This window comes from Equus caballus, chromosome 19 (genome assembly GCF_041296265.1).
Source record: "Equus caballus isolate H_3958 breed thoroughbred chromosome 19, TB-T2T, whole genome shotgun sequence".
NCBI classification, from domain to species: Eukaryota; Metazoa; Chordata; class Mammalia; order Perissodactyla; family Equidae; genus Equus; species Equus caballus.
The window spans coordinates 34,357,415-34,378,101 of NC_091702.1; the positions used below are offsets into that span (position 1 = coordinate 34,357,415).

Here is a 20,687-nt window from a genome sequence, read left to right on the forward strand (position 1 = left end):
TGCAGTGTTGGCCTGGGCTGCCAGCAGTTTCCCTAAGGCTTTCCTGAGGGCCATCTCTGGGTATCTGAAATAATGCGGGAGAGCCTTGAGCACACCTGAACATGACAGTACCCCCTGGCTGTGAAGCTTTGCAGAGCTTCTTTAAGGATCCGATTTTCTAAGTTCTCTTCTCATCTCACCTACCCCTCCCATTCGCCCCGAAATCACTAGTCAGTCTTTCCAACTATCTGGACCTTCTATCATCCCCTCTGTAAAATGAAGGGGTTGGGCAAGACTATCCCTACGAGGGACTTCCAGCTGGAACAACCTGGGATCTTCAGGGTTACTTCTCAAGACCAAGGGACAATGGGGGTCACTAGCAGAACCCCTATAGTCTGTATAGTTGATAGGCTGCACTTTCTATTCCTTTGGATTTGACCTTTAAGAGATTCCAGGAGGCAGAGACTTTATTAATGTCTGTATTTGTGAGGTAAGGTGAAATCTGTATAGCCAGGAGTAAGCTGGGCATTTCTATAAGACTTCTAAGAACAATGGTTTCATTTATTCAAAACCCACTTATGGATGGATGCCTAGGGGTAGGAACCCAAATCTGGAAAACTTACAAAATATAATCTCTTTAGAAGTTGAGCTTATAGTGTTTACCAAAAAAGTAAGCCATAATTTTCAAAATTGACATTCTAAAATAAAAACTATTACTTAGTATTTTCTTTCTCTCTCTCTCTCACATACACACACACACACACACACAATGGAAAATTAATCAAATCTGTTCCAAATGTTTCTGCTACTGTAAGGAAAAGGTTTGCTTTACCATGCAAGTGTAAGTTTGGTTTATAGTTCACCGATTAAGTGATTCAAAACAACTCATAAGGCTTCACTAAATTTGAATGAATTTCTCCCCCTCCCCTGGAATAATCCTGGCCCCTCCCAGAAGGTGACCAGGATGGAAGCTGATCTTCAACCCAAGGCTGTGAGACGTGCTTGCAGAGAAGAAAGAGTCTGCCTAGCCCTGGGCTCTGCCAGCTCTCATGTCTACACTGTCAGTCTCAACTGCAGTCAAACCAGTCACACATAACAGCAAAGACGAATGGTTCAAGGACACACCTCCCTCCCCCCATTTGTGTTCCCGCCTAACCTCTAAGGTAAGTCGATCTATTTGACTCTTATCCTTCTTGAAGCTCCATCTCCAGAAATAAGAGTCAGAGATGGGGAATGAATTATTAAAAGATTTCTCAAGGCTACTCAACCATCTGCTTTATCCTTAAAAGACAGAAAAGCTCAACCTTAAGAAGTTAAAGCAAAAAGCAAACAAAGTAAAAAACACATCCCACTTGGTAAGCAGAAGCATCTCCCAAAGCACCTCCATTTTAGCTATGGCATTTTAATTAAAGAACTTAGCACATTCTATTTGCTGAGCAGGAATGATTTCTAAGGAGCCAAAACACATTTATTGATCCCTTCACTTTAGCCTATTCCTGCAGACAAATATCTCTCCAAATATAAATCCTGTTTGCTGAAATCTTTCTCTAAAGAACATACCTTTGCTTCGGTACATGAAATCAATCTGAATGCAGTCATCTCACCTCCTTTTAACTCTTGGGTTACAGAGAAACAAACAAAACTGTCGTAAAAGCATTTCAAAGAACCTCTGCCAAGAAAGCCACCTCCCAGACTGCAGTTTATGCTGCTCTGAGCAAGAACTGGAAAGGCTGGGCCAAATTGTCAACACAGAACAAAGTGGGATTACAAATCCTCTCTTTTATCTTGCAAACACATACACACACACACCCCCCCCCCCCCCCACACACACACAATTTGGGTTATCTTTATTTAGCCTTTCAGTGGCAAGCTTCCCAATCACTTTAAAGCAATCAAAGGGCAATAATTAACATGCGTTTACTTTCCTATAGAAAACATCCACAACAAGCTGTGACAAAGCTAAGGTAACCATGCATCTGTGGGTTACAGTTTACTCCCTTTTCAATTTTCATGGCATTGTGCCTTGGATATGAGGCCTATCATTAAAGAAAGTTTAGGTGGTACCTCTGTTCTTTCATTCAATGATTTAGAACTCCCTGCTTTTAGACCCACAGATACCCTCTCTCTTCCTGCGGCATTTTTATACACACATACACACAAGATAAAAAAAAAGCTGGGAAGAATTTGCTGGTGCAAAATGAGAAATCGAATCCTTGCCTGGCTCAGGTGCTTGCTATTATAAACTATGACTAAGAGACATGAATTTCTCTATGATGCAACTCTCAAGAGACGCAGCATTTTCTCCAGGCCTCTCTTAAACCTGCTCATTCGCCAGTGACTAATGCTCTCTAGAGCTGCCCTGTGCTGCTCAAATTTCATCAGCCAGCTTTGTCCTTGATAGCTTGCCTGGACCACAAAAGCTCCCAAACCTGTTGAGGACAGCCCAGAAAGAAAGATCAGTGCAAAGCTAACTGTGTCCCTGCCAGCACTGAGAGTCATCTTTTGAGCTCCCCACTGCATTTGTTATCTCAATGATATGAGCACTTAATGACATTTTAAGAAAAAGTTTTTACTCTTCTTTGATGGATAAAAGTCCTGACGACTGCATGAAAACATAAGGGTGGTCACTTTTTGAACGCCCTTTGTCAACTTAGAAGTAGAAGCAAAATTGACAACAGGTTGGGTGAAACCACAATTAACTGGAATCTTCCATTAACTATGTTCTGCACCTTTAAAAGAAAAAAATTCAGGCTCACCACTAGCATCAAGGACTTAATTTATAAAACAAGCAAAAACACTAAGATAATGTCTGATTAATGCGTGTTTGGTCTAACATCTTATATAGGATGTCAATTAACTGATAATTTTGAGCTTGAAATACTCTTAGCCAAAACGCAATTGAGGATGGAATTATGTTCAGTAAATCTTACCTGCAAGAGAATAAAAAGCACTTTAGAGATAATTTCAGTAAGGAATGAAACAAAAGTTTAGGGGGTTAACTTTGAATTATTAAAAGAAACAAAATGCATTCCACTGTCCAAATATGCTGGCTACGGCTGAAAAGAGTATTCTAGACACGGATGATCCAAGACCAGACAATTTCAGAACAAACGGCCACCACCAGAAAGGTACTTACAGTTATCAGACTGAAAATCTGGGACAAACTGTTCATCATCGGGAACTTGTGCTGGAAAAGAGATTTTTATTTTAGACCTTTAAGTTTTATTTAAAAGCTTTATTTAAAAAGCACAGTAAAATGTTTTATATGGAAAATAGGACAGCCAAGAAACTTGCCTTCAGCTAACCAAGCCTCTTGAAGTTGACTGAGATCCTGAAACAACTCTGGAATTGAAAACAGAAGATACCAGAATGAGGAGAATTCCTCAGCTAGGCAGCAAAGACTACGGCTGCTTTCACTGGGAGCCATTTGAGGAAGACACAACACAGAGGGGAAAGCTTCACTACCTTCAGAATCATGAGCCAGATCTGTGTCCAAAAACTTCCTCTTTCTGTCAATCACAGGCCGCCCTCTACATTCCTCTGATCGAGACTTCTGAAAGAGGCCAACACACAGTGAAGACTCATGGGTAATGAAAGGGTCCAAGGGGGGTTGTACCACTAAACTGATAAGGAGAACACACATATTCCAAGAGGGAGGACAAAACAAACCAAAAGCTACACAAACTTACCCCTGGGACCATAAAAGGGACTTGCTGATCATAAAACCCATCCATGGTGCTTCCAATGTCTCTAATGTCACTCTGAAAGGTTTCAGCATTGAGTAATTTCTGGGGGGAAAGGGGTCCTCCTGTAATATAAATTTGGGAGATTTTAACTGACAGGGGGGCAAAAAGAGAATTAAAGTAATTTTATACTGCTCTTTCTTTAGGGCCTGAGCAAAATCACTACCTTTCCCTGAGGTACTTAAAGCCCGTCAAGGTGTAAGCTTTACAGACTAACCTCGGGCTGGATTAAGGGCATCGAAGGTTCATAGTGCAGTCAGTGGCAAATCCATTTCCCTAGTCATCCTTTTCTCCTCTCTCTCTCATCATTAAGATTATAGCTTTGCTACTATCTGTCCCCTACAAAACAAAAACAGAAACAAACTCCAAAAAACCTTATTTTCATTATGAAAGGGTGATTTCAAGATTCTCTCTAATAGAAGATTCTCCAGGGCATCTGTAGTGTTAGGGTTTTTTTTTTTTTAAGAAATGATTTAATTTTTGATAGTACAGTGACAGGAAGTAGAGAAACTGGGTTTAAGCATTCCAAATTATTGGCAATTAAGAATCTGACATACATAGTGTTTCTAAAAGTATTTTGTAGGTCAGTGGTAAAACACTATAAATAGTTCCAGGAACATACTGATCAGAGGGGTACTTATTGTCATACAACTCTTTATTAAAACCTAAACCTTCTATCCAAACAGGTGTAGTGTCTGTAATGTCACAAATTTCTCCATGGCAACCTATAGAGATATCTGTGATATCTCCAACTTCTAAAATAAAATAGCTATGAAAAGTAATGGATAAAGGAAACTAAATTCCACTGCACATAGTTTAAGTGCATCTTTACCACAGATCTTAAAAAAGCATTAAAAGCAAAAGATTCATGGGAAGAAAATTCAGTTTGTTTCTTGTAGTGAAGTAAATTTTTTCCAAACATGCAAAAAAATAAAATTAAACTTGTTTCCGCCTCTGTCAAGCTTTGGGGCGGGGAAGAGGGGCTGGGGGTCAAAATGGAGAGGAGGGAACTTTTTTTCGTCTGGGAGGAATAAAGTAACAATTTTAGGAAGGTACCATCTTTCTGAACACTTTGTTTTGTTCTCCAAATAAAAACGCAGTTAAGTCAACAAAATGGGGAAAACATTAATTTCACTCAACCCAGCTCTAAGCAACACAAAATGCTTAAGGATAATTCTTTTGTTTAACTTGTATACAAATTTTAAATAGGGAACTTTTTCTCAGCGGGCAATTCCATCCAATTTGTTTTTCACACTGTCTGGAGTATATCAGATTTTCGCAAGTGAGCAGGATACAAGAAAACCCTCTAAGGCCAGCCTCCTCTCAGCACTTTGGCCCAAGTAATCAGATATTTTCAAAGGCAAAGAGAAAGAGGGAGAGGAGTAAAACTGTACGCAGTTCATAACTTTCTAGAAAAACACTCCCGCTAGCCTGCTTGCGTGCCTTCCAAACAGCGCTAAAAGGTTCGGAATAAAGCCTCTTTCTCAAAGTCACCGACCCATATACAAAATCCGAGAAACAGCAGTGAGGTGAGAGGCACGAAAACAAGTCCTCTGCAGTCTTCAAAAATCTGTCAGCTTAAACCGTGACCTTAGAGATTCTGTAAATGTCTATTAGGGGAAGGGGACAATGGGTAGGAGAGCGGAGGGGAGGATTTTTCAGAGTCTCATGATGAAACACGTTGCAAAACACTTCACCACGAAGAGCAAGAATATCTTTTCAAAAACTAAAGAAAGAAGCTGCCATAAGCGAACCCAAAAGAGGCATCGAGGATCTTTAAAGCAGCCCTCAAAGTTCAAGGGCTAGAAAAATCATGTTCAAAGTATAATTTTTTTTAAGCCTGAAGGGAAGGCTCATCCAGGAGTTTAAACCACTTCCTTTGTGCCCCCCCTCCCTTCCCGGTGCCCCCAGGAAAACTTTAACACGGCGCGGCGGCGCGATCGAGGCCCCTCCCCCGCGGTGCGCAGCGGGCCTGGTTTTATGAATGGGAGAGCGAGCCGCGGCCGCCACATCAGGTAAAGGCTGTAACAGGATCCCTCGCGCTGGGCCCCATTCACAAAACAAGACACACTTCCACCCAATTCCCAGCCTTCCCCATTCATGAAAACTCCTTCAGATGCGCCCCCGCCCCCACTCTCAACGCACGCCCAGCCTCCGACGCAAGGCCCCTCACCCCAGCGTTTTAGGAAGAAAGCTCAATGCTTCATTCACAAAAAGGGAAAGAAAAAAGCCGCAGGGAGCAGCGAGCCAACGAAAGAAACCCACTTCATTCATAAAGTCACCAACATTCATAAAAATGAGCCTCGGCGCTGGGCGCTACCAACTGCTCCCAGTTCCTTCCTCCTCCAAAAAAAAAAAAAAAACCCCTCCAAACATTTCTCCTAGGCATCCCTCCTTAACCAGGAGTTCGGTTCCCCCCAGAGGCCCCCTGCTCTGTGAAAATGCGGTCAGATCCCTGATCCAGCGCGAGGCTCCAGCATCTCTCCATTCCACCCCCCCCCCGCACACGTTTTTTTTTTTCCCCCACCATCCTCAGGCCGCTGTACTGATGCTCCCCGATTTCTCGAGAATCGCCGTGCAGCCTAATGCCCTCAGTCTGCTGGGGTGTGAGCGAGGGGACTGGGTGTCCACTTTACACAATTTGAAACTTGCAAGGTCCGCATAAGTTCCTGGCCGACCCCAACCCCGCAAGCTGCACATGCCTATGTCACTTAACCCCTCCTGGTGTTCTGGGGGGACATCACCTCTCAAATATTCCTCCTAAGCTGCTTTCTGCCCCCTCCTCCCCACTGCAAAGCTCAGCCAAGCGCCTCTTCTCGCGAGCCTCCAAGTCCCCTCGGGGCTCTCAGATCTCCAGAGACTGTAAAGCCCAGCAACTCCGCGCCCCGCATCCCCACCCTGGAGCCCCCGCACCCCGCGCTCCGGCGCGCCTCCCCCGCGACGTGCGGAAACCCGTTCTCCGAGCGATCCGGAACCGTTAGCCGCCCCCGCCCGACGTCTCCCAGGAACCGAACCGGACCGGGCCGCGGGGGGAGGGGGTAGTCAGCCACCGGGGGCTCAGCCAAGATAGAAAGTGCACCCCGACTTCGAGGTTTCGGAATCAGCCCGTGAACTCTCGCCAGCTGGGCCCTGCGGACCCGTTCCCGGACACCCACTCCAACGCCCCAACTGCCCACTCGACGCCCCCTCACCTGAGGCGGCGGCTCTCCTCCCCTTGCAGCGGCCCCGGGGCGCAGGCGCGCTCACGCACGCGCGCACCGGGCCTGGGCGCCTAAGCGAATGGCTAGGGCGAACCGTTCCGGGGACGCTGAACCACTCCGCGCACCAGCGGCTGGACTCTGCGCCGCAGCTGCCAACCAGGCTGGATCTCTGGCCCGGCCCCCCGCGGCTAGCTGCTCCGCCCGCCGCCATTGGCCCGCAGCTCTAGCCCAGCCGCGTTCCCATTGGCCCGAGGTCGCTCCCGCGGCTGTCCATCATCTCTTGTTTACCCTGTCTGCGGGCAAATCCAGCCAAGCCGCCCCATCAACTCCGGCCCCCATTGGTCTACGGCGCGTCCCTCCCCACCCCGTTAGGGGTCTGTTTTACATAATTTATGCACCGGGGGCCATTGGCCAATCAGCAAAGGCTTGTTTATATAATGAATGTAAGGACGTTTTTCATTCATAAAAAACGCGACCTGAGGGGGAAGCTTAGCTGAGTCAGTGAAGCACTTAAAGGGGCCGAGGCCGCGAGGAGCCGCCGTTTACTCCCCTCCCCACAGCTCTCCCAACTTTTCACCGAGGTACGGCTCTTCTCCCTTCCCCATTCACCCCTACTTCTTCCCCGAGCAACGCCACCTCCAGGATCGGGCCGCTGGGCGCCAGACATTCACAGCTGCAGCACCAAGCAAAGTTATCGTTTTAGAATACAGCGAGAGGAATTCGTCATTCCACCCAGAGAGAAACTCGCTGACCGACCTGGGCGTTCGGCCCACAGAAACAGAGAAAACGGAAACCGAGCCCTCTAATCTTAGTTACCTTTAAGCGAGGCCTTAATTTCCTTTAACCAGGTTTCCAGTGGGGAAGAATAAGCAGTATCTCCGTTTAAAATCTGAGTTCTCAATCAGATTTTAGTTACTATTTTATACTGGCGAGGCCTAAGGTTCACACAAATCCTGTTTCCTCCCCAAGTTTAATTACAGTTGATAACCTCCGCCGGAGTGGGTTTTGGACCCGAAATAAGAGAGGGTGGGAGCTCCAAAAAATTCTGTCTGGGGCCCGCACCAACCAGTCAACCGACCTGGAAATATAAATCCCTCCGAAACCGGCTTGCAGAGTTAGACTGCCTCCCTCCCTCCCGGGGCTGCCTGTTTTCCATTTAAGTGTTGAATGCAAGATGGTGTATTTGCGAATTAGATCCCGTGCAGCTGGGAACGACGAGAAGCTACTCTGCTTGCCAAATGATCGGGCACTAACTGCAATTGCTGAGATTCTTAACAGGGTGTACCGGGAAACAAATAAATAAGCAATCCTTTCCCCTCTCCGTCCCCTCTACTCCCTCCTGTGAAGGCCGTGGGGCGGCTCTCCGCTCTCCCCCAGGATGCTGGGGCTTGCGAGGGAGCTATTCTGTTCTCTTTCTGTTGGTGTGCTCTGCCTTTCACCCCTTGTACCAGCCGTGGGGAGGAAATAGCCACGTTAGGGGACAGCCCCTAGTGAAAGGGGCCCCAGGGTAGCCAATTCTGGAGCTGCCCCCCACTCCTACTACCAGAAATGCAGTGTGGATTTTTAGAAAAAAAAATTTTTTTAAGTCAAAATTTGCCCACCTTCTTTTCTGCTTCCACTTGTTTATCTTAGAGTGGGCTCTCCATCTGTCTGTCCTTTATAACCTAAGACATGTTGGAGTTCATCTAAGGAAACCCGAGTATCCTGATTGAGTCCTGGGCCCAGTACTGACCCGGCATGAGCTGCTGACTTTGCGAGAGACTGAACTGGGCCTGAGTTGATGGGTAGGAAAATGCTCTGAACCCTTAACAGGCAGCTCTGTGATATCTGATTTCCTAGTAGAGCATTTTTCTACCGACCCCTTCTCCAGCAAAGCTTTCCTTTGGTGCCTCTATTCATTCCCTAAGTAGCACCATTTCTATTTGGTGGCTGGAGGTTTTCAACCTAGCCCAGTTGTGCTCCTAGCGTGTTGCTCACATCCCTGAGGGTTCCATCTCCCCAGCTAGACTCTGGGCCCAAGGTGGCTCTCCCATCCCCCTCCTTCCCATCTTGTCTGTCCCCATCCTGCCCCATTTCATCACCCTCTCTTGATCTAGTGTCTCCAGAGGAGCTCTCATTTTTCTCTTTGCTTAAATCTGTCTCTCAGGTCCCAGTCCCCTAGAAGGCCTGCAGCCCACGGGGCCACATGTCCTGTGTAAGCCATAACACATCAATCACACTTCATAACTGGCGACAGGCAAACAGTGCAGGACACCTCACAGCCACTTCCTCCAGGGGGCTGGACTTGATGCCTGGAGTGTGACCTTTGCCTTAAGCCAGGGCTCTCCATCCCACCTTGGCAAGAGAAGTTAGATATTTCTGGATTAAGCAGTAGTAAATAGTGGCTAAATTGTGAGCAGGGGAGGATTTGGGGGATGGGTTTTTATAAGAAGGTTGTCACAGTACAAGATCATATGTGGGAATTTATACCACTATAGAGCTCTTGTCAATTAATTAGTCACTTAGTAAATATCTATTTTGTACCAAATACTCAGCCAGACCCTGTGCTAAGCAAAAAAGTTACAGGGATGAATAAAATTCAGTCTTTTTCTTGGAGGAACCCACATTCTGTTGCGCAACTTAGCAGCTGCAGTTTATTGAGCGCTTAATACATGACCTGTTCATGCTATATACAATTTTCTATAGATTATCTCATTTAATCCTCTGATAATCTCATTAATAGTACTGATGTGGTCTCTACTATGAATATCTGCATTTTATAAACAAGAAACTGAGCCACAGAGAGATTAAATAACTTGTCAACAGTTACACAGCTTATAGGTTGCTGAACCCAGATAAGCGTTAAGGCAGGTAGGCTCTAGAGCCCATGTGTGGGAGACCTAGCATGTGCCTCTGTTGCTCAGAAAACCACCAGGAAATATTTGAACCTCGAACAGTGGATGATAGAATTGGTTGAAGTCACGGGGAGACAGATTTTAGCTCAGTATAGTGTTAGGAAGGACCTTGGAACGTTTGGAGTGGCCCACCGAAGGAATAGTGCTGTTGGTAATGAGTCTTCCATCACAGGAGGCATCTATGCAGATAGATTTAGGGAGAGTTCAGAGGGACTACTGCAGGGGGTGGGATAGATGAACTCAGAGGATTGCTCCAGCTCTAAGAGTCTATGATTCCGAGAATTGTGTTGGACAGGGAGTTCAGGCCCTGTGCCCAGGCCCCTTGGCTCTGCCGTGAAATGTGAGCGTGTAACTCCTGATGACCTACCTTGCCAGACTGACTCCTGAGTTGGTTCCCTATGGTTAAGTGTTTATGATGACTTCTCTCCACGCCTCTTCCTTCTTTTCTTCTGCTTCTCCTTCTTAGTGACTTATCTCCCCCACTCCCATCTCCACCCCACTCTCTGTCTTCTCTTTTCTTTGCCCTTGTAAGAGTTAAAGGTCAGTATTTAGAAGGTCTTTGTCTAGTATGTTGTGTCTTTCCTTCTGAGAACATTACTTACATTGGAGGTTTTGTCCAGCATGTGTTTTAATGTACCATTCCCTCTCCTGCAGGAGAGAAACAGGACTGGAAAAGATAGCAAAGAGAGAGACCAATGCTCTGGAACATTCATGGAGTGTCGATCTAGCCTTTGTCTTCTGGCGGTAGCAAAGCTCACTAATCAGAGTAGGATGACTAGCCCCTTGTTCTTCAGTTTGCAGTGTGTCTTCAGAGAAACACCTGGAAGGCTAGAAAAACAAGTCTGGAGCCTGAAAGCTTCTGTTTCCCCTTAGAGGACCACTTTTAAAGTTTTTCCCCAAAATCCCCAAAACAAATTAAAGCGTAAGGCAGGCAACCCTGCATTGAGCTGATCACCAAGATGGTGGTGGGAAATGTGGCAGCACCATGATCTTGGTCCCTTATGTTGGGAAAATGCCTCTTATCCCTCTGTTAGAAATGCTGTGGTGTGTGCAGCCATGTCTGGAGGCTGGGGTGTAGCCCCCGGGCTCCTTTTCCAATATAGTAAAGTATAGAGGAAGGGACTTCGGGACAGCATCAAAAAGGTACGGATATGTTTTTCCTGACTTCAAGGGATCAAGGATTCTATCTGGCTGGCACACCTTCCTTTTTGAAATTCATAAATAAGTATCCCAAAAACTGAGGAGAGAAAAGAAAATCTTTTCGATTCAATGTCTCTTTAAACAAATAGGGTCCATATTGTCTTCAGGGTTCCTTATCGCTAGGGAATAATAATAGCTGGCATTTACTGAGTGCTTAATATGAGCCAGAAACTTGTCTAAACGCTTCATCTGCATCAGCACATTAATCCCCAACAACAGCCCTCTGAGGGAGGGGCTGTTATGATCACCTCCACTTTTCACAGATGAGGAAGGGTAGGTACAGGAAGGTTACATCGATGGCTCCAGGTCACATAGCTAGCACACAGTAAAAGGGAGAGTGCACCCAAGGGGCCCCTCCAGAGCCTGGCCATTAGCCCCTCTGCTGGGCTGCCTCAGTCCCAGGAAAGGTGTGTATGCTTAATGACAGCAGCCAGCACTGAAAGAGCAATTTTCTTATGCCAGGCTGTTTAGGGACTTTGCTTATATTAACACACTTAGTCCTCCTGGCAACCCTGTGATGTAGATACCATTATTATCCCTATTTTATAGATAAGGAAACTGAGGCACAGAGAGGTTAGGTAACTTGCCCAAGATCACATAGCGAGTAAGAGTTGGAGTCAGGCGCCCAAACAGATCTTGAACAGTCCTTGCTCTGAAACCCTTTACTGTGCAGTCTTAGTTCCTGCAACCTCCCACCCTTGTCGATTTCCCTCATCTTGCCCTTGGGGCTCTGGTGGCTTCCTGGCCACTCCCATGAGAGTAGCTGTGCTTCCTTGGGTACGTGCTCCAGCAACTCCAGCCAGACTTCTCAATTATTTCCTGGGCCAGCTAGAATTTGTCTTCATTAAAGCCACTTTAGACAGAGAATGGAAATTATCTTTACTGAGCATTCCCTATATGTCATGCTCTGTGGTAGACGTTTCACATATGTTGTCTCATTTAATATTCCCAATCCTTCTGGGAGGTAGCAATAATACCCAATTTGCAGGTGTGAAAACTGAGAGTCAAAGTGAGAGGTTAAAAAATAGGCCTGAGCTTTCAAAGTTAGGAAGGAGCAAGCCAGGCCTCCCACCGAATGCATTTCTTGACCCTCTGACCCCCTGGCCTAGTGGGGCTTATTCCTTTCCCGGCTCATTTCCTGAGCTTGAGGACGTCCTCTCTCCTGCCTCCTTTTCCTCTCAACTCTTTGATTGTATAAAACATGCATTGTCAAGAAAACCTGGGGGCACATGTCATAGGTTCCTGAGGGCTGAGATATTTCTTACTTAAACCCCAAACTTTTTTTAAGGATTTTATTTTTCCTTTTTCTCCCCAAAGCCCCCTGGTACATAGTTGTGTAATTTTAGTTGTGGGTCCTTCTAGTTGTGGCTTTTGGGAGGCCACCTCATCCTGGCCTGACGAGAGGTGCCATGTCTGCACCCAGGATTCGAACTGGTGAAACATTGGGCTGCCAAAGTGGAGTGCGTGAACTTAAACACTCGGCCATGGGGCCGGCCCCTAAACCCCAAACTTTAAAAAACCAATAGGGCAAACATCTTTGGAAACGTCCCATGGCTTTCCATTGCCCTCGGAAAGGAGCCCAGCTCCACAGCAGGATCTTCACTGCGCCTTGGTGACGCTATAGTCTCTCCCGAGCCTCCTGGGCCCTTGGGCCTGGCTGTGCAGGACAGAGCTGCCTATTTCTTGAGCCAGTCACATGCCAGCATCCTATTCTACCTCTAAGGCCCACAAAGACTGCCTGTCCCCAAATGAAGACACCTCAGGTAGCTGGGCTTTTTGGGGATCCTGTGTCTGATCTTTAGCGTTTTCTTGCTCCTTCTCCATGTTAGGTTGTCAATCAGAACTTCTCAATATGTTGAGAACATGCTTCTCCAGCAGCATCTATGTCCACTGTCATTTTCTGCTCCTGATCTGCCACGGGCTTGGAAACCAGCAAGCCTAGTGAGTTTGAAATGGGCTTAGGGAAGGAGTCCGTGGGTTCTGAGTGAGAGCTAAAGGGCCCCCTTCGATGAGGAAGTGGATGAACTTGAATGTGTAGACTTGGCAAAATCTATTTTGACCGTTCAGAGTCCTCTTTTTGCTTCCTTTTATGTCCTTAGTGGAGAGTTTCATATGGCCGGGGGTTAACCCTTGCTACAACATTCTCAGACTTTAGCCCCCAAAGTCTGAGGAGCAGCCTAACTCAGAAGTTGCCCATCTGAAGTTGTGAAGGCCTCACGTTGGTGTTGCCCCACAGCCCCGCTGGAAGAGCAGACTAAGGGGCTGCAGGGCGGGAAGGTGGATTCTCTCATAAAGGGCCTGCTTCAGCGTGGCAGCTGGAGAGGGGGTGGTAAGGAGGGCGGTTTGTTCAGCTCTTGGCTTGGTTTGTAATCGCCCACCCCCACCCTGCTTCAGCTCTGTCAGGTCTGTGGAGGGGGCTGTATTGATTTTGAGTTGGATGAAGGGAAGATCAACTTTGGCCAACTGGTAATAGAGCCCCAGGTAAAATACTCCATCAGTGGATTCCATCCTGTGGCTTCAGATGGGGTGTCCAGCCTGTGCTTTCAACCACAGGCAGTCTTCCCACCCATTGCCACTTGAAGCGAACCGATCAGACTATTTAAAAACAAGCAGAAGTCCTTTTCTGCCTCTACCCCACCATGATTCTTGCTAATAGTCTGTTGCCTGCCCCTTACCTCTGGGGGGTAAATCAGCTCCCATTTAACCCAGAGCCCACCTGGAAACTTCTCCTCATCCCTGTTCCTCTCCCTTCTCTGCATTCTCGCCCATTACGAAGCCTAACTACATGGCTAAAAATGCAAACTATAAGAACAGCGTCCCATCCCAGGAAAGCCCTGACATCTCTGCACCGTGGAGGTGCTCAGGTCCTCTGTCTGTTCCTCTTCAGGGCAGGATACAGGGGCTCAGAACACCATTAGGGACCCCAGTTTGGTGGCTCTCCCATGGCTGGATATCTCACAGGCTGGAAGGTCAGCATCTGATTCTTAAGAGGGATTATCAGCCTGAAGTCAGGGAATGCTCAGGCGTCTCAGTTGTGGCCCATTTTGTGTGCTTGTTTACTTTTTGTTGAAGTATAACATACATACAGGAAAGTACACAAATCATAAGCGTGGACCTTGATGAATTTTCACGAAGCAAGCACTTGTGTGCATCCAGTGCCCAGATTACAAAACAGAACATTATCAGCACCTGCCTCCTCCCAAGAGACCCCCTCGGGCTCCCTTCTAGCCACTAACATCCTCTTCCCCCTCTTCACGGGACTAGCCACCATCCTGGCTTCTAACATCATAGGTCAATATTGCCTGTTTTTGTATTTTATGTAAATGGATTCATATAGTACATACTCTTTTGTGTCAGGCTTTTTTTCTTCAACATCGTGTCTGGAAGAGTTGTCCATTTTGTAGTGTGTAGTTGTGTCAGTTCATTCTCCTCGCTGCATAGTGTTCCGTTGTAGAAATATCTTACAACTGATTTATCCGTTTTACTATTAATGGACATTTGGGCAGTTTCTAGTTTTTGATATTACTAATGACACTACTATGAACATTCTAGTGAGACTCTAGTATTTATAAGTCTTTTGGTAAACATTAAGCTAATTTTAATTCATTCATCTAAGATGTAGTCACAGGATTCATTTTAATGTCTTATTTCTTTGAAAAGTGACAGACATTCATTACAAAAATCTCAACATCACAGAGAGGTGTAGAATGGAAAATAAAAGCCTCCACATCACCTCCTGACCTGTACCCATTCCCCAGAATCATACACTATTAACAGTTTCTTGTGTATTATTATAAATATTTTCTATTGTCTAGACAATGATATCTATATATGCATTATAGCTTTAAAAAAAAACCACAAATTGGATTTTACTACACTGTATTTCTGCCCTGCTTTCTCCCCATAGCACTGTAGAGGTCCAGCAACAAGTGGATGAGTGTCAGGCCATGGAAGATGGATGGCCCTTCCCTCCTGTCAGATGAGGCTGGGCTATCACTTTTAATAGGCCCTTATTAAGGTAAGACACACAAGAGTTTACACAGCAGTAAATTTCATTTCCACTTCCATAAACACTTGTCGAGTGGCTGGTGTCCTCGGCATGGGGCTTATCCGAGAAGAGCTCCCAGTCTGGTGGGAGGTGGGTGAAAGTCACAGGAACAAGAAGCTATTGTAGAACGTTTACAGGTGTTGCAATAGAGGCCTGTAAATGGGTTCTGGGAGGACAAATGAAGGAGCAATGAGTACTTCCTGTTAGGGGCAAGGACGGCACCAGAGAGGGTTGACACATGGGCCAGCCCTTGAATGCTTACTTACTAGAACTGTGCTGGGCAGAGCAAGGAGGGAAGGGCCTGCTGGGCCGAGGGAATGGCTCTAACAAACACGGAGGCGTGGCCATAACTGGCATGTCCAGGGACTGGCAATTGCTCATGTGTGGGCAAACTGTAGGATGTTAGGGCCTGGAGGAGACATGACGGGGAGGGGCTAGAATGGATATTGTGGGGACAGGATGTCTGGGGTCTCATACATTCATTAGAGGGGTAGTCATTCCCATTTTGGAATTATGGGATACGTCTCATAGGTGCTTAAAAACAATCAACCCATAGCCAAAGACTGCTTTTAACATGACATCCTCTGTGATGCCCTTGTTTAAAGCCTATATCACATCGTTCATGGGTCTGTGTTGCCCACAGGACGAACTCCCGTAATAGGGGCCCTCTTGGGTGCTCATCTAAATTACCCAGCCCCAAACACAGCACTTGGTCACCAAAGGATGCGTGAATATGCGAATGAGCAACAGGTGATTTCTACTGTACAGCAAAGCAGTGCAGTAGAAAGGGGTGGCTGGGTTACCTTCTCTTCATGGATTTGTTTTTATGCATGCCCAGCATCTGCCTACCCACATGGTGGGAGAGGAATGAGGAGCTGGTAACCTGGCCTCTGCAAGAGCTCAGGGTGTGAGCTGAGGGGAGTGCTTCATTTCCTTAGCAGCAATACCTGGGTCCTAGGACATTGAGTTTCATTTCAGTCAGATTTGGCATGGAGCTTGGTGGGTCCCTACAGTGTTGCCTCAGCCCTTAGCAACCCAGAGGAGTTCACACTGCTCCAAAATGCCCAAATCTCCCACTTCCACTTCAGAAATCCAGCCCCGTTTTTAGAAGGAGGGGACCAGCCTTCTCACTGACTCATTCAACCCAGATCCTCCCCGACAGGTGCCCCCTTATCTATTGGGCTGGCAATCTTGAACAGGTTGGAAGAGCCGCTTTCCGTTACTCCTCTGGCCTGCCTGGTCCTCCTAAATGTGGCCAGCTCCCTGGGATAGACCCCAGTCCACCAGAAGGTCCCCTTTAGGCAGCCAAGAAGGATCAACATTTTGGCCAGACCATTGAGGAATTTTTTCCCACTAGGTAGCATTCTGGTTGGGAGCATTTTATATGCCCTTTGACTTGAACCACCTTTGAAATCTTTCCTCACTTTTCCTCCTTTCTCCGTGAGTTAATTAATTGCTTTGTATATTTATCTGGGTTTCATCTGGACCTTCCCACTTTGGAATGTTCATCAGGAACCTGGCAACTGACCTCAGGGCCTGTTCTGACAGGGTTGTCTCGGCCACAGCAGAATAGAAAAGCTAAATATGGTCTTCCTCTTCCTCCCTATGTGTTAAATTGCCTTCAACGACAAGAAGTAATTTTTCATTACAGGATCCGTGATTTACCCTTTCCAACCCACACATTCCTGACTGGAATGCGGGTAGCGTTCATTTACAACTATGCGTACACCTTGTAAATGTAAATGGTAACGAGGTAATCCATATGGTAATATGATAATAGCTCTATAGACTCATGTCTGGAAGAAGCTCTTTATTTATTCAAAGATCTTCAGTGGGTTAAACTACTTCCCTCTGCTTTCCAGATTCACTGCCTTCTCTAACAGCTGCTAACTTAGACCTGTGCTCCCTTGTGTGGTGAACAGAGGGTGAACATGGAGCCAAAGCCCCCTTTCGTATCTCAACTCCATCACTACTAACTATGTCACTGTTGGTGCAGCATTTCACTTCTCTGCACGTCAGTCTCCTATCTGAAAAATGGGAATAGTAACTCCTGCCTCACAGAGTTGTTTGACTATTCACTGAGAGTGTGTGTAAAGATGTCCAGGGCATGGTAGGTGTGGGCAGTGGACCTGGGTTTCCATCATGGCCCTGCCACTTGCTAAGTGGGTGAATTTGAACAAATTCAATCTCTCTGAGCCTCAGTTTTATCGTTTGTAAAATAGAGATAATAATGCAAACCTTGAGGTTTCAGAGGAGGAATAAATAGAATATTTGAAAAGCATATAGCAGAGTGTCTGGCATAGAGTAGAAACATAACATATCTTGTTCCCTCCCCTCTTCTCTGTGTGAATTCAGGCACTAGGTGCTAACCTACTGACCTGTTCAGTATTCCCCAGGATAAATTAAAGAGTTCCCAACACGTTATTTCCTCCCTTGTAGATTTCGCTTAGTATTTTCTTCTTAACTGCTTTTCTCTGAAGTCTAGTGTTTCTTCTTCATTGATTTCTGGAGGAACCAAAGTCGTTATGTTGGATCTTAGGAGACAGGGCAGAAAGCCTTCATGGAGGATGTGTTATTCGAATGGGACCTTGTAGGTTGTGGAGGTTTTCTTTGGCCGAGAAGGGGCTGTGGAGATCACAGGCAGAACAGCATGATAAAGGCACAAATGGGCGTGAGTGTGTGATGTGTTGGGGGAAGAGAGATATCATGTGTCTGAGGGTTTGCAAAGTCACCCAGGTGTCCTGGCTCATGGCAATCATAATTTTCTTAATAGACCACTAAGATTTTTTTAAAAAGACTACTACAAAATAATGTGGTATATAATTCTATCACATGAACCAGGAACAATTTCATTAGTAGAAAATTGGAATTTATTTTATGTGTACATATAAAAACCACAACCATGAGCACGTGTCTGTGAAATAAACAAGCTGGCGAAGACATGTGATGGGCTGTGCCTGAGGCTTTTCCAGGATTTTGCACCGGGGACTTGTTTTTTCACTTTGCCATCTGTGGGCTCTCACTAGAGATAGGCAGAGCTGCTGGTGCCAAAGGTTTAACAACAGTTGATGGGAGAAAACTTAACATTGAGAAAATTGTATCTTTGAGCATAATTTGGACAAGACTCCATTATTCTATTTTAGTGAAGGAACATTTCTTTCCAATTTGAGAAACTTCGGAGGGCCACTGAAGTGAAGCTTGCAGGACAGACGTAGAGGGCTGGCTGGATGCTGGGGTGCGGGGGGAGGCTGGGGCAGTGGGAGGAGGTGTAGGGCAGAGGAAAGTGAGTTTGGAGGGAGTTGGACTGTGTATTGGAGAGCAGAGGAATTTGGATCTGATTCCTTGAGCAAGAGGGAGCCAAGGTAAGTTCTGGAGCAGGGGAATGACAAGTGGAAAGGAGAATTGGGGAAGACAAATCTAATGGGTGTGTAGGGTTGCTTGAAGGACATCAGAGCAGAGAGGTAAGAGAAAAATAGTGCAGATTCTGGATGAACAGACAGGGGATAAGAAAAGCGTTCGTTAGATGCCTCCTTGTCCTGGGCCAGAACATTCCAGAATACACATGAACAGGACTGGGTGCACAGGAAGAATAGGGAAGGCTGTCTTTGGGCTACTGCCACTCTGAGGGCCTCAGAATGATTGGAATCACCCTGCACGTCCTTCTGCTGCTGCTCTCTGCCTCTGCCCGCTTGCGTACAGGAGGCAGAACAGAGTTCCGAATTCCTTCAGAGTGAGTGACTAAGCTCACACCAGGCTGGGGAGGAGGCTCCTGTTGGCTCGTCCCCCTGCCTCCCTTGCCCCCACACACCAGGGATTTCTTCCAAGAGCTGTTCATCAAGCCTGACCGTGAATGGTGGAGTCAGTTCAAGCCCTTTTGAGCCCAAGTCCACGGTTGACAAGTAACAGAATCCAGCAGGCTGTTACATTTGTTATTTTCAAAGACGTGGTAGATTATTACTTGTAAGGGAGTCGGATCAGAAGTAGAAATTGTTCTTTCAACTGGCAGTCCAGCACATCTATCATGATACTTTAAAAAGTTTTAAATTTATGGCCTAATTCTAATCAGAGAGTTTCAGATATCTAATAGTCTTACTTTTTACAGTTTCTCCAAAATTGTTTTTGTTAATTTTTTTATCAGTCTTCTTAATTCACCCTAACTGGGAATTTCATCTTTGAAAAGTTTAAAAAGCATTTCAGATTATAAAATCATTATATACCCATTGTGTACAAACAGGGAAAAATGATTACAAATAAACTAATTCTGTAATTCTAGAAATGAATACTGTTCACATTCAAACATCTTTCTGCCTTGTCTCTTCTTTGCTGTTTTGCATAATGTTGATATATTTTAAACATATGACTTTGCATTTTGCCTAGCATTGTATCATAGGCATGTCCCGAGGGCATTAAATGCTCTTCATAAACTCCATTTCTAGGGTTTGCCTATATGTCTTCTTACGGCTCTAACATCACGTACTTCATTGTTTCTCGCTGTTGGATATTAGGCTGTTTCCAGTTTTTTGAGGTTAGAAACAACACTACCATGTACATCTTTGTGTGTGTGTGTGTGTGTGTGTGTGTGTGTGTTTTTCAGCACAGGTGTGACTGTTGGAGATCTGTTTGGAGACTGACAGCAGACTTTGTTGCCTGTTTCAGGTGAGGGTTGACCACCTCCTTCCCATTGTGAATGACAGCTGTCAGGCAAGGGAAAGGCTGCACCAGAGGCATCCATCTGGCTCCTGGGAGAGGTGATAACACTCAGAGCACAGGGGTGTTGGAAACACATCAGAAAGATCTTACAATCCCACACTGCAGGGGGAGAATCTAACAGACAATTCATTTTCAAAGGAAACATGGAGATTTTCAAAAAGTCTTTTGAATTGATTGGGTTAGTATTGTGTGGCTTTTCAGTTACATTACATGTGTTTAAAAATAGAGGATCTAATGAGATAGAGAATGGCAGTTACTTTGAATAACTGAATTCCTATTTGAATAAGTAGGAATAAGCAGAAGCCAGTGGGCTTCTATGCAGGCCGGATTCCTTGGTGAAGCAGTCCCGTGGGAGGAAGCTTTGAGGTCAGCAAGTCAGAATTCTGACTCTAGCTAGGCTATCTTGGGCAAGTTGCCTGGCCTCTCTGAGCCTCAGATTCCCCACTTACAAAATAAGGTAATGATGACGTCAATGTTTTTCATCTGCAGTTTGTTGAGAGGGTTCAAACACCAAGTAAGGGTGAGTAAACGGCAGCTAAGACTGTGCCCTCAGGAGTGGCTGAGGCTTATTCTTGACCCAGGATTCTAAATAGGTGTGCCTGTCCTCAGGACATCTCAGCCCAGAAGACTCACACAGAACTTGGAAACAAAGGGGGTGTCCTGGGTTATATTTTCAGAATTCACTATGGAGATCTTAAGGGATCTCTCTTCAGGTATTTAATAAATGGTTTAATTTGCATGCACGGGGTTTTCCTAACTGAGAGTTCAACGCTGTGTTTTTTTGCCCAGCCTGTCAGTCGGGACAGGGCTGGGCTAAGGGAACACTGGCACATTGCATTCCTCGTCAGACGCTTCAGAACCCTGCAATCAAACCTGAGGCCATATTCGGAAACAACTGTATCCGATGACAGCT

At 45.9% G+C, this 20,687-nt stretch overlaps 1 protein-coding gene and 1 long non-coding RNA gene across 4 annotated transcripts in view; one reads left to right on the forward strand and one right to left on the reverse strand.

Moving 5' to 3' along the window:
• The window catches only part of ETV5 (ETS variant transcription factor 5), a 56,290-nt gene extending 49,121 nt beyond the window's left edge, over positions 1 to 7,169 (reverse strand). The window contains exons 1-6 of one of the 3 annotated variants that reach the window (XM_014732794.3): positions 6,914 to 7,108; positions 3,940 to 4,061; positions 3,669 to 3,787; positions 3,445 to 3,532; positions 3,274 to 3,321; positions 3,116 to 3,166 (exon numbers count right to left, since the gene is read on the reverse strand). In XM_014732794.3, the coding sequence (XP_014588280.1) occupies positions 3,116 to 3,166; positions 3,274 to 3,321; positions 3,445 to 3,532; positions 3,669 to 3,713 (232 nt within the window). In that variant the 5' untranslated portion in view covers positions 3,714 to 3,787; positions 3,940 to 4,061; positions 6,914 to 7,108. Of the gene's footprint in view, positions 1 to 3,115; positions 3,167 to 3,273; positions 3,322 to 3,444; positions 3,533 to 3,668; positions 3,788 to 3,939; positions 4,062 to 6,913 lie in introns of all 3 variants that reach the window. The other 2 variants (XM_005601864.4, XM_014732795.3) reach the window with 2 other exon arrangements.
• A 198-nt stretch (positions 7,170 to 7,367) lies between these two features.
• The window catches only part of LOC111769048 (uncharacterized), a 33,328-nt gene continuing 20,008 nt past the window's right edge, over positions 7,368 to 20,687 (forward strand). Inside the window, exons 1-2 of the long non-coding RNA XR_002801788.2 lie at positions 7,368 to 7,503; positions 14,924 to 15,034. This is a non-coding gene — a long non-coding RNA (uncharacterized lncRNA). The remainder of the gene's footprint in view (positions 7,504 to 14,923; positions 15,035 to 20,687) is intronic.